The sequence below is a fragment of the Gymnodraco acuticeps genome, unplaced genomic scaffold (assembly GCF_902827175.1).
Source record: "Gymnodraco acuticeps unplaced genomic scaffold, fGymAcu1.1, whole genome shotgun sequence".
NCBI lineage: Eukaryota > Metazoa > Chordata > Actinopteri > Perciformes > Bathydraconidae > Gymnodraco > Gymnodraco acuticeps.
Window position 1 is genome coordinate 38,769 of NW_022991443.1, and position 20,896 is coordinate 59,664.

Genomic DNA, 20,896 nt, shown 5'->3' on the forward strand with positions numbered 1-20,896 from the left:
CCTTTCTGTGACGTGACATAAGTGTACTTTCATTTCAACACGGCATGAGTATATGCTTTCTTTACCTACTTGATGGTATTTTACTTCATAATGCTATATGCTATGACTGACATAGTGTTGTTGGTTGGCATGATAATCTTGGTATGGAGAGTATTCATGCCAAACTCAAAATATGGTCATTCAAATCTTCAGATGCTTTGCAAAAGGGAAATGTGCTTTATTTAAGGCCTGTTTCCATCTAATTCAGTAGCGGTAATAGTTACAGTAGATATCAATAATTACTTTTTAAATAATGAGAATTCCAAGCCAACCCTTCCATAATGTCATTTTGAAAAGTAACAATTCTAATTAAACATATCTACAATTAATTCCTCACTAGTCAAAGTGTAAATTCCTTATCAATGATTAATTTATTTGTAGTGTCAATGGTCATTGTAGATATCAGGAACTTAATTAAAGTTACTCAACTTTTATCATTGATTTCTATTCAAAATGAATTACAGATGTTTAAAGTTCAACTTTGAAGTGTTACAAGCCATATCAATAATGTAAGACTGGTTGCAATTTTAGATAATGATGTACATTACTTTGTAGTGACACCCTGAAGTGACAATGAAAAGTGACATTTGTATAAACATGCTTTAGCTACTTTCACCTTCTGAATGAATGACAGGGTGAACCAATTATAATTGTATTTATTTATAATAAGTTAAAACCGGCAGTATGCACCCTAGCCGATTTGAGGAGCAAGTTCTGACGATTAAAAATCCAGTCATATTATTAATATTTGTGTTTTTGCACAAATCCAACTTTAAAGTAGTCAGTTTTGAATGCTGTTCAATCTGTACGTATTGAGGCTAATAGTGACGTAATGTTCTGACAGTGGGAGTTCAGCCTGAGAACAGTTAGGTCAGTAGCACAAAAAGTAACCCTAGCATCCGTGACTTTGATGTAATTACCTTGCTTTAATAGAGAAATTCGCGAAAAATGTAACTTAAATTAATTCACAATAGCTTACACAGTGAAAAACGGAGAATAAGATAATTACATTTCCTGCTAAAAGTCCATGTTTGGGCTCTAAAATTTGCTAGCCACCCCCACCTTGAGTCCAGCGTTGAAAAAAAGTCAAGTGGCTAACTCTTAAGCTAACGCGAAGCTAGGCAAACATTACTTGGCTAACCGGACGCGTTGACAGTGTTTTGCTTGTCAAGTACTTCACATTAACATCATTAATGTGAACTACCGACACTGTCAAACTGAATGTGTAAACGTGACACACCGAGCTGTGTCGTTACCTTAGCAGCCAACAGCATTGAAGGTAAAGAAAATGTTAGCTAGCTAGCTAATAAGACGGCGGCATTAGCTTTAGCATAACATAGCTGCGCTTGGGAGTCAGCTGACAGCCTGCTGTAAGCTGCCAGCAGACCAGTGATGGATCAACTGAAAGTAAAGGATCGCATATTGGAAAACATATCCCTGTCTGTGAAGAAGGTAAGCGTTGTCCGTTTGGTCAGTACATTTAAACATTGTCAGAGAATTACATTATTTACATTAGGTCATCTTTTGTCTGCCCAACTTTAAGTCGTTGGGACCAGCTCCCTGTTAATGGAGGGCCTTTACCTTATTGATATAATACAGTATCGAATGTTCAATTCAACCTTAAAGGGTTGTCATGCTGTTCTAGTTTTCCCTCTTGACCATTGGGAACAATAGTGGCATCTAGCCCTTGTGTTTGCTAACTGCGGCATGTGTTGTAAACACACCTGCAACTAGCAGGAAGATATTTGCTTCTATTTTCCATTGAAGTTTGAAAACATTATACATTTTCTTTCCCCAGCTATGCCTGAAACTACCTGTCTCATAACCTGATAGGCAACATTGTATTGTCTTCCTGCTCTCCCTGTAATGTTGTAGATTTAAAACTATGTGCTTTTTAGTTTTGCATTGTCTTTCTTTAACTCAGTTCTAGTACACCAGTGTTTAATGCAATGCGTCCAGTACTTTGACCTACTTCCTCAACTCCTATTTGTCTAACACATTATTATTTGGTTACACAAGGATTCAAGGATCGTTTATTGTCATTCTGCAACTACGGGTTGACCAAAAAATAATGCAGATGTAGGGTATTTACAAAACAGGAACAGTGGCGCAGCAAAGTATCTCTTGTACTGCATAACGACCGTGAAAGTAGTGCAAATGGTATGTCTCAAGCTCCCAGGAAAGTGTTACCTCGACAAACATTGCTCTGTCACGTGGAGATAGTCACAAGATATAAATTGTCTTTCTTCGGGGGCACAATCCTCAAAGCTATTCTGACCTATACTTGGGTGCATGCCTCTGGGTTTCCGCAGGAAGAGGGTGACCATGAAAACACACTTAGCATCGCATGAAGTGTGACCTTTTGTTGTTGCTTTTCCTCCAGCACATTGGATTTAATATCAAACATGTTTTAAAGTGCTGAACCGTAGATACATTGACCCAAAACCTCCTTTAGTCTCAGCCCGGCTTAAGTTGGATTTAGGTCAGAGACATTCCCAATACTTGGCACAACATTCTTGGTTGCTTTAAGGGCACTGTAGGATTATAAGGTCCCGAAGCACGTCATTAACCATGGAACATGTAGAAACATGCTACAGTTCCTACATTGTTCATCCCACATTGAAGTGAACACCGTGTCTTATCGCACTGAAGATATTTATTTTCGATAAATCCAATCTGCAGGAGTTCAGAGACAAAAGTCAAAAATGCCTTATTATATTAGTTTACAAATGCATTACATCCAACACATCACTTTATTGTTTGGCTTGTTTGCATTAAAGCAATTTCTTGATTTAGTAATTGCCAGTTTTCCATGTTTTTGAATGTTTTTTACCTACATCATCATCCTCATCATCCTCATCATCCTCATCATCATCATGCCGAGTTGGCTCGTTTTTTCATTCCCAGCTGGTTTTGGTTATATGCATAATGAATGATACAAATATTCCTATCGAGAGCCATGCCCCAAAGCAATAATAAAACGTTATAGTCATTTCATGTTGTGATAACTTAAACCATGTCTCTGTACAGTTGCAGAGTTACTTTGCGGCCTGTGAAGATGAGACCCCAGCTATCCGGAATCACGACCGGGTCCTTCAGCGTCTCTGTGAACACCTGGACCATGCTCTGCTGTACGGGTAAGAGGCCAACCGCACATCAGTTACACGCTGGAAAGAGATGAGGCGCATTCTGTAAATCAGTCTTCAGTTATGGATCCTGCTCATGTCCCTCTATCTGAACCGTCACAATTTGTTCTACCTTTTAGACCCATGCTTTTCAACTTACAGTTTGGTTCAATTATTGATCTAGGTGTGGATCATTCAGAGTATATAGGGACAGAACGCAACACCACACTATAGGGGAAACAATAAGCCGCAAGTTATGCAACCAAGACCTGATATGCGTACAACATGCCTGAAGCATGTCAGCAATGGAAATAGATAGATATATACTTTATTAATCCCAAATTGGGAAATGATTTCAAATATGTTGATAAATAAATGATGATGGGACAAGCTAAATGTCTAATATTGTTGGATACGGCACTCTCAAACATGAAATTACATATGTGTTACATACTCTCAAAATGCTTTAGCTTAATTTACAGGACAATATTTAGCCTAAAGCTGACATGTGGACAAAATGCAAAGTGTCAGTAAGCCACAGTTTTCCCAATTCACCGACTAATGCTTCATTTTTGTCTTCTTAATGGCTCACTTTTTCCGATCTGCAGCCTAAAAGCTAAAAGATGGGTTCTTTATCCTGTTGGTAGTGCAGCACAGTGAAGCTATTAGGCATGGTGTTGTTGTTTGCTGGCAGACGAATGTGACAAGAAGGCACCGTCACGTAATACAAAGGAAATTCAGAGTGATGAATTGTTTTCCACTTCAGTGTGTGCAGGACTTAATTGCATTGCACTCTGTCTCTGTTACATTTCTGTGAATATGTATCTCTTGTGCCATCACTCTACTCAGCTTTCCCCTTTTGACATCGTGCATGTGATATTATGGTCTGTTGTTCTACATCACAGCCTGCAGGACATCTCCTCAGGCTACTGGGTCCTGGTCCTTCACTTCAGCAGGAAAGAGGCTGTCCGTCAGATAGATGAGCTCCAGCACATAGCGACCAACCTCGGCCGAAGTAAGACATCTCTGAAGCTCAATGGAACACTCGCATGTACAGAACATTGGGGGGTAAGATTGGGTTGAATCTTTCAAACAACTTGTTTTCTTTGTGCAGGCCGTGCATGGTTATACCTTGCATTGAGTGAGAGCTCTTTGGAGAGTTATCTACGCCTCTTCCAGGAGAACCAAGCATTACTGCAGAAGTATTATTTCAAGTAAGTCATTCAGAAATCCTGATGTTGATGATGAGGAATTGTTCAAATTGTTCCATGTAATAAGTGGAAGTTATATTGAATTTTAGGGATAACATTCTGTGGTTGTTAGATAAGTTAATAATTACAAAACATTTGTGTTGTAGGCGAGGCAATTGAAAACGCTTGAAAAACAATTGAATACATAACAAAATGTTCATGAAAAGCCAAGAGAAGAGACCTAATATCAAGCTTAAACATAAGACCGGGATACAAAATAAAAGCTGCCATGCTGTGTTATATATATTGGTATTTGATTTATTAGGCAACAGAAAAGTCTTACCCTGATTTATAAGAGGTGAGCGTTGCAGTTTTCAGATGTATGAAGCATACAAACTAAACGCTGCCTCTCCATGTTGACTTTGACTCTGGGGATAGAAAGCAGACTTATTTGTAAATGTCTTCTCTTCTCTGCTAGGAATGCATTAGTCTGCAGCCATGACCACCTCACACTCTTCCTCACGCTGGTGTCCGGCCTGGAGTTCATCCGCTTTGACCTGGAGCTGGTCAGCATACAGTATAATCAATGAGAATAGAAATAGAAATGCAGATCCTACCAGCGTGTTTGTAACCTTTCTGTTTGGTGCTGCTACAGGATGTGCCCTATCTGGACGTGGCCCCCTACATGCCAGAATACTACAAACCCCATAACCTGCTGGACTTTGAGGAGCGGCTGCCCAGCTCCGACAGCCTGTCCCTGCACTCCTTCACCTCCCTCACCTCCACCAACCTGGAGTGGGACGACAGCGCCATAGCCCCCTCCAGTGAAGGTAAGCAGTAGGGGGCTCCAGAACCACGTTTTGTTAGCCCTGATGCCAATCAGAGTTTCTTAGCAATACATAGAGTCTGATCTGATCATATTTACCTAAATGTGATTAAATATGTATCCAATCAATCAATCAATCAATCAATCAATCAATCAATCCATCAATGTTTATTTATATAGCCCAATATCACAAATGTTATATCCAACACTTTGAAATCACTGTTGTAGCCTTCTAAATTTGTATCAATGTATTTTAACAATCGTTTCATCCAAATAGTGAAGGGCCTGATTCAGATGTTGATCAGTTTGAACTAGGGCTGCTCAATTTATCGTATTTGAATCGCAATTACGATTTTGGCTTGCAACGATTATGAAAACAACATAATCGAAATAAAACGATGATTTTTATTTCTTTTTATTTATTGGTTTTTCAGTTGAATTCTACTCAAAGTTCAGGGTAATCAACTGTTAAAAACATACTGTTCAACTTTTTCTTTTTCAATAAATGGATGTTTTCAAACTAATTGGATAATCGTTTTTAATAATCGTGATATCAATTATTGACCCAAATAATGGAGATTATGATTTTTGCCATAATCGAGCAGCTCTAGTTTGAATGATCAATATGGTGTGAATAAAACTTTCAAAATGACGTGACACAAATCAGCCAAAGAGAAGAGGCATCACTCTTGCCAGTGCACTAAATGTTGCGTAGCGGTGGTACAGTGTGATCTATCCACACAACCCGGAAAACAGCCACGTTTATTTTTCCATCTCTCATAAAGTTACACTGGAATTCATTTTGAATCAGGGACAGATGATATGCCCTGGCGTCTGTGACATTTCCAGCTAAAATGAGAAGCTGCCAACACAATGTTTTGAACTAGAAAATACAACTAGCATGCTCAGGGGGGCAACACCCTGTAAATGGCATGTTGAAGCAGAAGTTGGATTCATCTTTGCAGACACTAGTGACTAAAGGAAACCAAAGAGCTTTCTTATCAGATGCATCACCCACGTGCAGAGCTACAGGATGTCCTCATTGGGCGTGATTGCAGCACTCACCCAATGCTTTCCCCATCACTCTCCACAAAGCACAGTCAGTTCCCTGCTTGAGATGTAGTTCCCTTCCTACTTTGTTGTTTGTTTTTCATCACTTCTGTTATTCCATATAACCATATATCATGTTATTGTTGTTTGACTATTTCTGTACCATTGTCTCTCCATCTCCTCTCCTGTCTCCACTACATCTCTCTCTAATGATATCAATGTTATCCTTCCTTTTTTTTTAGATTATGATTTCGGTGACATCTTCCCTGTGCTGCAGTCATTGCCAAGTGCAGACTGGGAAGGTGGGACATTGGTCAACCACTCCCCTTACTCCCATTTGACCCCTCCCTCCCTTTTATCTGGCATGGCCATCCTGCAGTTTGTGCTTAAAGCATGCTTGGTACTCTAGCAGAAATAAGACTAATATGTAGTGTAGCTAGCTAGTGCAAAAGACTGCTGTAAAATCTATATACATTTTAAGCTTTCACAGTTAGATCAACATAAAGTGAAATGAAAGAAAGGTGACATCATGCATAATAATACTTTGACTGGTAAGTTTGGGAACGGGTGTTGTGGGAACTTGTATGTGTCCTGTTCTGCATGTGTTACTCATCTGAGGAATGATCCTAACGCTGACTCTGCATTATTATTTACCACAGCAACATAAACGCCTGCCTGGTTTCTGCCTGGTGCTCACCTCGTCCAGTCTGTCTCCATGACACTGTGTTATCTGTTTGTCTGGTGTATCGTTTTTATGTAAAGTCTTCTCTTCCTATGTGTATCTGGCACTGGCCTAAATTAAGCTCCACTGCTGTGAGAGGGGACATTTAAGAAATCTGCATAAGCTCACAATGTGAGTGCACAATCCTTGTTATAACTTCAACATCTGCTTGTAATAAGTGTTATTCAATGAACACACACCTGTCTATTAAAGTATTAAGTGTGAATTATTGGTGGATAAACATTTTATGCAATTGGAGTATCTTCAAATTTGGTCAATTCCATAGCTGGATCAGTGAACTCACGTTGAATCAAAAGTGCTGATTACTGCAAAAATATTTTATTTGAATATCTGTATGACCCATCTCTAGCTGCAGTAAGTAATGCTTAACCTAGGCCTGTGCCACTGCAAAAGCTGCTACTTAACCCACTCGAGGTCTTCTGCAATGCGTTTGTGCCTCTGACCCTGCCAAAGAACTGCAGTGAAGGACGCTGCAGCCCCTGACATGTGTTTGTCTGTGACGCTGAGGAAGAAATACACAAAGGTTTTCCAAATAATCTTGTTGGTTATCACCATTGGTGGTAAAAGCATATACAGCAATTCATATCATTCATAATAGAAACAATCCTAATCCTATATTACTTATTAACATTATCAAGTTACCAACAAGACAACGCCAACACCTCTGTGTATATCTCCTCGAACTACATGTGGGTGACTGTTCCTTTAAGTCTTTGTGTTACTTTTCAGAGGGCGACCTGACGGACCAGGCCAGCTGCCCGCGCTCCAGCGGCTCCGACCCGCAGACGGTCATCAGCGACACCGTGGTCCTCTCTTCCGGCGCTCTGAGGATGAAGGTAACATCTCATCTAGCTCCTCACAGCCCCACCTTCAGACACAACCCCTTCAACGAGGACTCGGACACCAACACCTCGGCCGACGTCACGCCAGTGCACGTGGCCAGCAGACACAACTCCTTCACAGCTGGAGAGGACACAGAGGGCACCGGCAACGAGCTGGAGGTCATCAGGTACAGAAGCCTCAGCTTTAGTTGTTGTGTCCAGACACAACACACCTTAAGTTTTCTTAATGTTTTCTTAGTTGAGGGCGCAGAATCCCTTAAAGGGGTCCTATTGTGCTTATTTTCAGGTTCATCTTTGTGCCTCTACTGTTACATGTTTTAATGTTCAAAAAGGTTTTAGTTTTTTTTGTGATGTCACTATGTAACGGAAGTAAATAAAGGAGTCCAATGGAGGCGTTTCAGTCGGGGGGGATTCTGTGGGAGAGAAACTCCCTCTGGAGGGAACTTTGGGATTTGAACCTTTGCAGACCATTCACATGCACAAAAACCTATAGAACACAATACAGGAAAGGGACAACCCCAAAAAGCATAATAGGGCCCCTTTAATGCATTAACCTTTACTGCTTTGTAACATTTTGTGATGGTAAAATCCTACAGTTTCCATGGAGACCGTTTGCTTGAACTAGCGCTCTTGTTGCTTGTTATCTTCCCACAAAGTTGGGCTATAGATAGTAAGAAAATCTTAAATACTTAAGTGAACTTTTTAAGGAAAACACTCATAATTTAAGGAAACCTTAACACAAAGTAACATCTTAACATAAGGTGTTTTGTGCATCTGGTCCATGGCTTGTAGTCTATATACAGTTAATACGTTTGTATCACAACGAGGAAACCACAGCTAACCACTCTGATCTTCCAGGATGGCCAGGCGGAAGAAACCAGCCAAGAAGCGTCGAGGGAGGGGCTCCACAGATTCTCTCAGCAGCATCCACAACTCTGTATCCTCTGAGCACATGGAACTGGACCACCACCATCTGCCCTCAGAGGATGTGGAGTCACTAAACGGGACCCTGATTCAGCTGGATGCTGAGGCGGAGATGAGGAGAAGTAGGGTGGGATCAGAGGTTGTGGAGGAAGGAACGGAAGGCCTCCTACGGCTCCCGGAGATGACGGACACCTCCATGGACACCGTGGGTCAGCCCCTGCGTGATGTCATGGACCGGATAAACGGCACTCTGGATAGGGAGGATGTGTGGGAGCATCGAGAGGAGACAGAGAAGGAGAAAAGCAGTAAAGGCAGCGAGAGGGGCCCCAAACCTCCTTCCCAGCAGCCCTTTCGAGAGGCATCAGAGGGCGAGCCCCCCGACCCGGCCCGAGGAAAGACGCCTCGCTCCCCTCTGCCCACAAACCACCACTTCTTGCTTGCCTCTCCTGCGCCCGCAGACTTATGCTGCTTTACCGCTGACAGTCCAGGCTCTCCTCCCACGGGTGGTGGCCACCATGACCCTGCAGAGCATCATCAGCCGCAGAATCTTCCAGGTGGCCCTCAAGATGAAGCAGAGGCAGAAGGACAGGAGCCAGAGTTAAAGGCGGAAGAAGGTACAGAAGAAGAAGAAGAAGAAAACAACAAGAATACATGTAATGAGGAGGCAGAGAGTTCTCATCCTGCTGAGTTTAAGTAAGAAACTTCTACAAAATCCTACCTCACTTCTGGCTAACAGAGAACTCACAGCTTCTAGGTTTCTTTAGTTTTTCCCTTTCAATAACACTGAACCGTTTGCATCACTAGCTCACAAACCTGCAACTACTTTGCACACTTATCATTTTGTATTCTAAATGTATCTATATTTGTTTTAAGTCGTAGTAAATTGGTCTATATATAGAATATTCTAACCTATTATTATGTTATTGTAAGTCATTAAAAATGACTTATTTTGTGTCTAACATTATTCATATTTCAGGGTGGACAACAATCACCTGCTTCTTCTCATGATTCACGTGTTCAGGGAGAATGAGGAGCAGCTTTTCAAGGTGAAGGCAATCACAGTCGTTCTTTATTTGTTTTATAAAGAAGTTCCATCATTTGGAGGAAATTTGAATGTTTTCGGGTCATGGCTCAGCTCTAATATTAACATTGAGTGATAACAGTTAGAGAAGAGACCTGTTTAAGTCTTTTAAAAAAAGATGTGTGTCTTTGGCACGTCTTTGAGCCATTCTTGGTTTTGTAAAACTCATACATGTTACAAAATGGACACCGTGGTTTGGAGACCGTTGCTCAGTGGAAGTGTTGAAAGGCTCAGTTTGCTAACTGCCTTTTTTAACTGCTTCTACTCCGCTTGTAGTAACGTATCTTATTGCTATTTCGTTAGTAGTTTCAAATCCCCCATTTTTCACACGCTCAACTATTTATCTTAATTATCCTAATTAGGACGAATATTGATGTTGCTGACACTTAGTTTTTCTTTATGTTTTCAGATGTTGAGAATGAGCACAGGCCATATGGAGGGCGACCTGCAGCCCCTGTACCTGCTGCTGACTGACTGTTACATCTACCTGCTTAGGAAGGGTACACGGCTCAAAACAACAGCAAATATTGACTTTTGCACAAACACTTGAGTCCTTTTTTTACATACGTCCGGTTTCTATCTCTGACTTCCCTAACATTAATAGAATAAAGTTTTGATCGTGACTGTAAATCCCTGCCGATCTGAGAGTTTCAACCATTGCAAGGGTCCTATAACATCGACACAATGTTGAAGGAAGTGGACAACACATCTCAGTAATGTCATTTTGAATGGGAAAATAATTGCCATTACATATTCTCACTGGATGACTCTTGTTTTCCTCCACAGGAGCAGCAGAGAAGCCTTACACCGTAGAAGACGCCGTTTCTTACAATGAGATGGACTATCTTTCAGTAAGTATCCTTTTAAAGCTGCTTATACACACACTGTATAAGCAGTGCTGGTACCAAAAGTGGGTCCATCCAAACCAAATAAGGCATAACAAATCTTTTAAGGTTCCTTGACATTACCAAAGATGTATGAGTTAAAGAGACCTGTTATGCTTTTTGAGTTTTCTCCTTTCCTGTAGTGTGTTATAAAGGCTTTTGTGCATGTAAGCGTTTGTAAGCATGTCCCAGCAGAGGCACAACATATTCATATACTGCTCCACTAGCCCAAACTGTCACATCATGGTTGAACCTGCAGTCTACATGATCCTCAATGTGATCCATGTTAAGTTACAAGATTTGAACCGTGTAGACTTAATCATGACATGACAGCTGGGGTCGTGGAGCACAACGTTTTGTGTCTGATATCTTATTTGTAATGTTGTTTTACTTTAGGTGGGCCTTGACCAACAGACAGTGATGGTGGTTTGCAACAACAGAAGAAGGAAGTTCCTGTTGGACACAGCTGATGCTTCTCTGACTCTGTGAGTGAACCTGTATATCTCTTCACCTTTGTTTTTGTTTTTTGGCTCAATAAATGGTCTTATTTGCAAGCCGTAATGGTGTCAAAGAACCAGCATGCATACCTCTATCATCTCACATATGAGCCATACTAGACACTTTGGTGATTGTTAGTCTCTCCTCTGATCTCATCCAGTTCCTCTTCCTTCACTTACAGGTGTTTCTTATCCATTCTGAAGTCAGCCATGGTGAAGGGATGTCGTGAGCCTCCGTACCCCTCTGTGCTGACGGACGCTACCATGGAGAAACTGGCCCTCACTAAGTTTGTCTCCCAGGAATCTCACTGTGAGGTACAGACATGTTAAACTTTACAAACACTGCATTAGCTCTTCATTATAGCTCTGTTTTTCACAGAGAGAAAGCTGACAAAAATGCAGCAATTCAACTATTAATCATAAAATAAAATTACAGAGTTTTGACATAAAAGTAATTAGTTTTACTTGCTCAGAAAAGAAACGAGTTATCACAAGAAGTGTGTGCCAATGATCACACATGCACAACATCTTACAGGAATGCAATGCAGACTTTTTTCAATGTATCTCAATAATAACATTATATTGAAAATGAATCAAACATGTTGTTCACAGTGAGAAATACTTAAGTCTCTATAAGTCAATGTTCATATTTTACATAAAAAGAAGAACATTTTCTTCTTTTATTTAACAACCCCACTATTCTTTTGCAGACTCATAAAGAACATCTACTTATTTGTGTCTCCAGGCATATGAAGTGTCTATCCAGCTGTATTCCCTGGTCCACTGGGAGGATCCCATGGACATGACTCTGTCCCCCCAGGGTGGCCCACCATCTGCTGGATGGCCTGCCAGCACCAAAGAGGGGTCTCTGCAGTACCGCTCCGGAACCACCTACCTGGGCAAGGAGCTGTGGAAGAGCTGCTACCTCGTCCTCAGGTACAGGCAGCTCCTTTCAACTGCTATCAATGTATATATCAGCTAGGTTCAATACAACGTGTACGTTGGACATTGACCTTCCCTCATTGTATTAACAAGATGGGCTCACAAGAAGCATTCATGTCCAGGGTTAAAGACAAACGTTTTGATAGTTTGGAAAATGCTCAATTGTTTTCAAGGTCAGGAATATGCTTTATTTAAATGTTTACATTTTCTCAAAACATTATTAAGTGTGAAAATGTTTGATTTAATCATAATCTTGGTTATATCTACACAAGCATGTAAACCAAAAATATTCGGGAGATAAAATGTATATAAACAGCTAATAAAATAAAGAAATGAGCATTTATCAATGTGGGTGCAGTATGTGAAAAAGCACACGTCCCACCGTCCGGGACGTGTTATTTACAATATCGGACAAGTAGATCTTTCAATTGACTTGTCCGATGGACAAGTGACGTTTTTCGCCCTCATTTATTGACAAATTATTGATAAATTCAGCTTCCAAAAGGCAGAACTAATTAGCAAATTGTCCGTGTCCGCCATTGTTCGTTTAGAAATGTTAGTTTCGGTTCTGTTTGTCGATTCCTAAGTAAATGCATCTCGCCGCTTTCTGTACGGGGGCGGGGCGGGACGTGTAGCACAGTGGCAGGGTTGGGAAGCAAAACTCGGTTCCGAGTAAGAGTTGTGAGGACAGGAGGCGAGGCCGAGTCCCGCGGACTGCAGCTCTCTCTCCCTATGCTCCGTATCGTGTTGCCGTATCAGCTGATCACTGCACGGTGCAGTTCAGCGTCTCTCTCTCTCTCTCTCTCTCTCTCTCTCTCTTTCTACACACAGCGGATCCACTGCCCGTTTAACAGCCTCATCTTTGTCAAACTTTCTTATGTTCTTTCTCGAACACGTAATGAAGGTTATTAAGCGTTTTACCTCCTGTGTTGTTAATATTGACCGCCATTTCCTTTATGAATTAAATCAGCCTCCCTGTCTGTGTCCTCGCGCTGTCCTCACACCCCCGGACCCCCAGACTCGGAGGAGCACAGGGATGTCAGTATTGTTTATGAAGCAGGGTATAGAAAGTACATTTAATGAAATGAAAATATTATTTATTTACTTTTACAAACAGTGAGCAGCTGGGCAGCTGCAGCATGTGTATTGCAGGACATGTGTTGGACACACAGACTGTGTGGTTGGACTTTGTCTCACAGGCAGGTTGCATCGTAACATCAGAGGAGACTGCGCCAATTGTACATTCTCAAACTGCACCACTTACTGTAGAACTAACTAAACAATTATTTTTATATAATTGTGTTCAATAACCGTAACAAAATTAAACAGTATGAAGTGATTTGTAAATAGGAATACAGATTTGACTTAATGTTTTCATAAATATATTTTTCTCCCAGTTTGTCATGGGACTTATTTTTACCCTCTCAAAGAACCGGAATCGAAAAGCGTAACCGGAATCGTTAAAATCCAAACGATACCCAACCCTATGTGTGATGCAGTAAAATCTTACCGTAAAAAACGTGGGAAAATGTAAAATACGATGCCGATCGATTTTTCTGGACAAGTGAAAAATGTATTCGGACAAGTAAATTGCCAAACTCACTTGTCCATGGACAAGTACTCTCTAAAAACTTTTTCTTACACTGGGGTGTAAAGACATACTATGACATTTATTTTATTAAGGTAAATGTATGGTTAACTATTTTTCACTTCTGCTGAAGTGAAAAATGCCAACATATTTCCAGACAGACTTTTGTGTTTTGTGCGTTGAGCAAAACAGTCCTGCAGATTTCCTGCCAATCTGTCCAGAGGTACACAATGTATAGCACAACACGTAGAGGAGGCTGGCAGTAGTGCTGCCTATTGCTATAATAACAATGATATTTGAGTGGATTGTGACTGATCCTGGCATTCATCTATTAAAGCTTAGACCAGGGGTCACCAACCTTTTTTAGGATGAGGGCTACTTTCAAAAAATAAAACAAGTCGAGGGCTACTTTTACTCCTCTTTTTTTTGTTTTTTGCAGAGTATATATTTAGCACATTTTAACATTATGATATGCTTACCTTTTAACCTTTGTGTGCTGTTTGGGTCTGTGGGACCCGTTTTCAGTGTTTACTCAAATAACATGTATGCAATTTAATTATTTTAACCTGCTTTATTTGGGGGTGGGCCTCACATCCTCCAGGGGGGACCTCACATCCTCTAGGGGGGACCTCACATCCTCTAGGGGGGACCTCACATCCTCCAGGGGGGACCTCACATCCTCTAGGGGGGACCTCACATCCTCCAGGGGGGACCTCACATCCTCCAGGGGGGACCTCACATCCTCTAGGGGGGTCCTCACCTCCTCTAGGGGGGTCCTGGGGCATGCACCCCCGGGAAGATGTTTTTTTAAATGTTGAAGTGAAATGCATCAATCTGGTGCACTTTGAGCACAAAAGGAATTTATGGATACAGCTCTCAACACTCAGATGAAAGGGAGCTGTATACTTTTCAATGATCCAAACATCTTTAGAATATGATCACAACCAATAACAAATCATTCAAACTTGTGTATTCTTATCTTATGTTACCTAGTTAGCATTCTATCTTTTTCTTTATGCATATTTTACTGATCACTCTCCTTTTAAACTGTTTTTTGTACTGTCCTATAGTACACATTGGAATGATTTCTTACATTATATTAAATAGATAAAAGTGTGCTCTCCCTAGCTCCCTCTCTCTCTCTCTCTCGCTCTCTCTCTCCCTCCCTCCCTAGCTCCCTCGCTCTCTCTCTCTCTCTCCCTCTGTCTCGCTCGCTCACAGAGGCTGTGTGCTCCTCCATGGCGATGACGGCTTGCGTTAAAATAAATAAATAAACATATTTGTAAAGTGGGGGGACACAAACGGGATTTCGAAAAGTCCGGGGGACATGTCCCCAGTGGAGATTACGCCATGCGTGTGTGTGCGTCAAGTGCAATAAATAAATATGCAAGTTACAACCATAGGTTACAACCAGTCTATGGTTACAACAAGTTACACACAGAGTAAAACTCTGCCCCTCATGTGCTGTATAGGCTGGCATGACTAGGCTCTGTTCAAAGGAAAATCAGCGGGGAGGTGCCACATTGCTTTTCTTCCCGACTGCAACGTTGGTCCCGCAAATCAAGCAAGAACGTGAACGTGTCGATATTCATTGTGGGGGTGGGGGGAGGAGGGGTGTTAGATAGATATAGAGTTGTAGTAAGTAGATAGAGTTCGCTATGATTTAGGGTTCGTTTATGCGTAGGGTAGATTCTTTTAATTACATTTCCTTTTTTGTTTTGTGTATTTTATACATTTTGGATTTGCTTGGCGAGCTATTTTTAGAACATGCTTCGCGGGCGACTCACGTTGCCCCTGCGGGCGACTGAGTGCCCGCAGGCACCGTGTTAGCTACCCCTGGCTTAGATTGTATTATATCTATTAATAAAAACGTTATATTTATGTCATTTATGGTCTAGCTTCTGATCATACAAATAAATGCTCTATTTTCTTGCAGCAAAGGGAATCTGTACCTGTATGCAGAAAGAACTGATGTCACGCCTGTGCTGTCCGTCACTATGGGGTAAGAAGCACATAGCAGGAGGACAGTTTTTTACTAATAACACTTAAAGGAAGTAAACTCTCTGAGACATAGCTATTTACTGATATATTGTCTCGCAGAGGAGAGCACTGTGGAGGCTGCCGGCGCTCCAACAGCACGGAGCGGCCCCACGCCTTCCAGGTCATCCTGACGGAGCGCCCCCCGCTGGAGCTCAGCGCCAACAACGAGCAGGACATGTCCGAGTGGATGCTGCTGCTCTGCCAGTCCGTCTCCAAAGGGGTGAGGAGCATACAACATGTGTTTAGCCAGCACAGCTTTACTTTTCCAGTATTGCATGCATCACAATATGTTTTTATAGATGCAGGGGGAAAATGATGGAATGCTCATGTTCATAATGTGCAAGAAGCATCCATGGTTCAGCAAAATGTCAATAAAGATGTATTCAAGCCCTGTTTATATGCACATGATACAATTCAATGAAAGCCTCCTCCCCTGCAGGTCATCCCTCAGGGTGTGGCCCCCACTCCCTGTATCCCATGTTGCCTGGTGATGACAGACAGGAAGCTGCTCACCTGCCATCAGGACTGTCAGACCAGCTTCTTCCGCTCGCTGGGCAGCGCCGACATCTGTGATGTCACCGCTGTCAGCGTGGAGGCCGACAAGGAGTACTGCGTCATTGTGAGTGGCCATCGGCTCAAAATATATGGTTTTATATTAGACTTGTACTCATGTGTGATGCATATATGACGTACAGTTTTACCTTATCCGTTATTACGTTTTCAGGTTTAGGGTGTGCATGCTTATTGACATTTAAATATCTAATATGTCATGAATGTTAGTGATGTTTTGCAAATATGCATACATGCTGAACCAATGAAATTAATGATTTTTAAATGTTAAAAACAGAAGCTCCTCCTCCTTTTTCTATATATCTAAGAGGGCATGACTGATGAACAGACAGCACAACAATTGCACAGGTTTATTAGGGCTGTCCACAACAACAAATATACGTGGCCCTTGAATCCAATGATCTTGTGTTTCATTACCACATTTTCCTCCAACTGCGAAGAATAGACTGTGATTGGTATTTAAATCAGGTGAACTGTTGAATATCCAACTGCTTATAGTACTGATATTATTTCCTGTTGTTAGGACTTTTAATGTGAGTCTTCCCCATTTGTCCCTCTGTAGGAGTTTGCCTCAGATCGGACACAGTTCCTTCCTCCCTGGGTGTTGTACTTCAGCGGCTGTGAGGAGAGAGATCGCCTGATGGACGTGTTAAGCACCACATGGAAGGCCATTTTCCAGGTGAGAGGATAGACTAGTCATTCAAATCAGTAACGCTGCATTATTTACTGTCCAAAGAATATTTGTTTTTCAGATCTACTACTCTTACATTGTCTCTGGCTGTCCTTTTAGTTGAACCCTCACATATGTCCTCTCCACACACAGGTTGACCTCCCCCACAGAGAGGTGGTGGACCCCTCTGTGCAGAAGCGCTGCAGCGAGGCCCTCGTCCTGATGCACAGCGCCTGGCAGAGGGCAGACAGTCTGGCCCGAGGCAGAGCGCAGCGTGAACCCTGGTGCTGACAGACACACACTCACACACTCACCTGTGGGTCGCCACTGAGATATACTGATAAACGGTTTGCTATAGTAGCACGAAAAAATAGATTAAACTCTGGCAAACAGCCGCTGTAACCTGAGCTCAAAGCTAAAAAGATCAGACGTGGTTATTGGGCGTCGCACTGCAGCGTGAGCTTGTGATGCACCTCTGAGACACCGATCTCTATCAGAGAACTGCCTGCAGGAGTAGCAAGCATCCAGCAGATCACATCGCAGTGATGCAACAGCCACACATTCTTAATCTAAATGAAATGAACGAAGACTAATGGATGGATACAACCGATTTTATTTGATGCTCGTGACACATATTCCTTTATTAGAGGATATTAAGAAATAGCAGCAATGCAGAATAGCTAATGAAGGACAATATTGTGTCTCTGTATGGAAAAAGCTCATAGGATTTGGCCAGGGGTAATAACAGAAGGAACACAGATACAAGTCAAGTCTTAGACTTTATAAAGATAAAAGAAACATTTGACGAAGCAGTTACCAGCAGGTTCACTCCACAGAGAAATGTTTTCTCTTAATCTGGGATATATGTGGAGAAAGCCATATGTTAAGGGCTCAGTTGACTCCTATTTGCGACGTGGAAAAGTTCACACTCCATGCCTTGCAGACACACAGAAAAAACGCTTTCTTTTCGCACATAAATGTGTGTTTAGTGAGGGCCCGTGACCATACAGCGTCTTTTTAAAAAAATGGATCCAATGAGAACAGTGCATGATGTCGGAAGCGTATTTTTTCCGAGTGCTCTTCTGTCAAATGGAAACTATCATAAGTTTCATAAGAGACCGTAAAGCCCATTGGTTGGAGCAGAAACAAACATTGTGAACAAATATATAGTAGCACAAACGGATGATGAAATCCATGCTTGTCAGTCAACAGCTGCAACCCCTTTTTTGACATATCGTTGTCATAGAAACAATAAAAAAGCGCAGGGAGCGTTTTATTGTTGAAACGCTGGGAACGTCCGCTGCCAGCGATTTTCCGCAAGAAAAAGGCGCTATGGGGCACGTGCCCTACAAGATGTGCTACTAAAGTACAACATAGAGCAAAACACAGGCTGTGTAGCATCAACTCACTGATGGTTTCTAATACTCCGTTCTGGTTTGTCTGCGGGCACATACCTCTACACTGAATTATTGCCACATAAGCTCGAGAGGAGGAGGATCTCAATATGAAGGATATCTTTATATTTAGCTGTTTCACTGTGCATGACATGCTCCTGTCGTCTATCTGAACTCTTGCTAAACCAATTTAAAGATTTCTTTTAAATCAGGAAATGCAACAGACTTGCCTTTTTCTCCGCGCTGTAGAGACGAGCGGAGGCTTCCATGCAGACTTGCACCTTGTGTTCGCTGTTGTTTTTCACAACAGTACCAGTTGTGGTTATGTGTTAGTATCATAACATGCTTTCATTTCCATTGTAGAGAAGTGTTACTAAATTATTTAATTCATAGTGGACATTTCATTGTTCCTGATATTGGCGTATATACCTCTCTTGTAGTGTATCGAGTAAGAAGAATGTCAGTCAGTGTGAAGAATATGTTACAGACTGAGAGCTAGGAGTTGTCTTTTGTTTAAAATGAGTGGCATCATACTGTACTGTGCAGCACGACCTGACCACTCCACTAAATGATACCATGCCTTTCTGCACTAGTCATTAAGACACTATTTGAGGTTTATGAAATCTTTAAATACCCTTTTAACCAAGAGCAGAGTATCATCTGTTCTTAGCCGATAAGTACTCTGTAAAATCATCTAATATTAAAGCATTACTTGGAGAAGTAATAAGAATTGAAAAAGCCTAAACCGGCCGTGATAAGGGCTGGGTAATATATCGTTATTAGATCGATATTGTGATATGACACAAGATATCATCTTACATTTCTGAGCGTAATGGTGTCTTTTCTTGGTTTTAAAGGCTGGATTTAGTTTGAGCCATACTACTATTTGCCTTAATATCCACAAAACTATGCATTATTTAAAAATGTGAAAGCACAGTCAACACTATAATACGTCCCAATATCTATATCAAGGTATTTGATCAGAAATATGGTGATATTTGATTTTCTCCATATTGCCAGCCATTTCTTCTTCTTGCCACAGAATGCTCATGTCAGCATCTATTTATTTTCCAGAAGGTGTAATAATGACAATTGTCCAATAAGAGGCTTTGCCTAAAATGATATTGGGTTAAGCATCTGCCTTCTACACTACCACTGATTTAGCTGCTCTGTGTAACGGTGTGTTTCTGCTCTCATCATGAGTCTGAAATCAGCGTTAGGTTTCTTTTGCAATGACAATGTTGCCTTTATGGACAACCCATGTCTAAACCGTACAAAATGGCCAATTTGGTTCCAACTAAATGAAGCACTAATCATCCTTATTATCTGTTGCCTTACCCTGTACAATTTGACAGACTGTGTTGGAACACTGAAACAATCATCTTTTGATTTGAGTTCTGGTTTCTTTTGAAAGACAAGTTAAAGTATGTGCTGTATGTCGGGCTGAGTATCCAATGTTCTGAAGTACAGACATCAAGGTGTCTGTATTGAATGCTGGTCCTTATGCTCATTGTTATTTAGTTACACAGTTCCTGATGTTTGCCGTTGGAATCGGGCAGGTTTGTGTCGAAAAATGTGATTCTATTCAGCCAAATATCTCCAAATAATGACCATTTTGGGGTTTTTTTCCCCAAAGTTTTGAACACGCCTAGAAAAACCTTCAATTGATACCCAGCCTTATGTCATAAATGTATGTTTGTGCAAAATGTCTTTCTCCACTACATGTTCATGTCCACATTATCAGTGCTTTAAGCCTCTCGAAGTGCTACCATTCAACTTCGGCTCTTTTACAAAGAAATCTAATCTCAGGTGAAAAAGGTACGTCGCATCCGAAACCTTAGCACTCACCGTTTGTTTTTAATATTGTTTGGACAAACAATACAAATATTGTTTGTCCAAATTCATCTTTTTTTTTAATTCTTTTTTTTCTCTATTTTGTTTGGACGCAGCGTTGTGAAGTTGTTTTGCGCACCTAAACAGACAAGGCTGCAAAGGAATATTAAATGATGGATAAGGTGGTATGTAAAAGTCCTTTTTAATAATTCAGTGAGATCTAAAAAAGGATGTAGCTCACCAAGTGGATTATTGAAGGTATTTTTGACCAGGGAGAGTTGGACTTACTTGAATTGTTTGTTGGATTATCTATAAAAGAAATAAAGTTGTGGCCTATGAAGTGTATATAAAGAAAAAGGTTAAAGTTTCGTCTTTTTTGAACAGAGGGTTTGAATGTGGGACATTGCTGGCCAATGATGGATGACATCTTCTAAGTGAAAAGCGCCTTTTCGATTTTGTTCATAAATGTATACTGCAAGTAATATTTGTACATGTTTAGCGGTTTTATTGAATTGTAAATAGAGCACTAATCGAATATAACATACTGTACACTCGCACATAAAAACGTGCATGTCCAGAAGGTTTTATAATGTTAATGAATGTACAAATATACCTTTGTGATTGGAAAGCGTAACTGAATAAACTGAGATGAAAACATT

At 41.1% G+C, this 20,896-nt stretch overlaps 1 protein-coding gene across 2 annotated transcripts; it reads left to right on the forward strand.

The window, feature by feature from the left end:
* Nucleotides 1–897: 897 nt before the first annotated feature.
* plekhm2 (pleckstrin homology domain containing, family M (with RUN domain) member 2) lies at nt 898–20,896 on the forward strand. Of its 2 annotated transcripts, XM_034196372.1 has the most exons (20): nt 898–1,491; nt 3,070–3,176; nt 4,070–4,179; nt 4,279–4,378; nt 4,833–4,920; nt 5,010–5,184; nt 6,473–6,532; nt 7,702–7,981; nt 8,673–9,431; nt 9,715–9,784; nt 10,229–10,319; nt 10,606–10,670; nt 11,100–11,188; nt 11,383–11,515; nt 11,946–12,136; nt 15,667–15,732; nt 15,831–15,990; nt 16,210–16,389; nt 16,903–17,019; nt 17,164–20,896. In XM_034196372.1, the coding sequence occupies exons 1-20, from the start codon at nt 1,432–1,434 to the stop codon at nt 17,299–17,301; spliced, it is 3,039 nt and encodes a 1,012-aa protein (XP_034052263.1). In that variant the 5' UTR covers nt 898–1,431; the 3' UTR covers nt 17,302–20,896. The 2 variants fall into 2 exon arrangements, with proteins under 2 accessions (XP_034052263.1, XP_034052264.1); XM_034196373.1 differs by lacking the exon at nt 6,473–6,532.

Excerpts from the sequence above, each read along its gene's own strand:
- plekhm2 (XM_034196372.1), top strand. The coding sequence starts at position 1,432 with ATGGATCAACTGAAAGTAAAGGATCGCATATTGGAAAACATATCCCTG. Across the intron at positions 4,921-5,009 it reads TCCGCTTTGACCTGGAGCTG|GATGTGCCCTATCTGGACGT; the intron begins GTCAGCATACAG and ends GTGCTGCTACAG. Across the intron at positions 6,533-7,701 it reads GCCAAGTGCAGACTGGGAAG|AGGGCGACCTGACGGACCAG; the intron begins GTGGGACATTGG and ends GTTACTTTTCAG.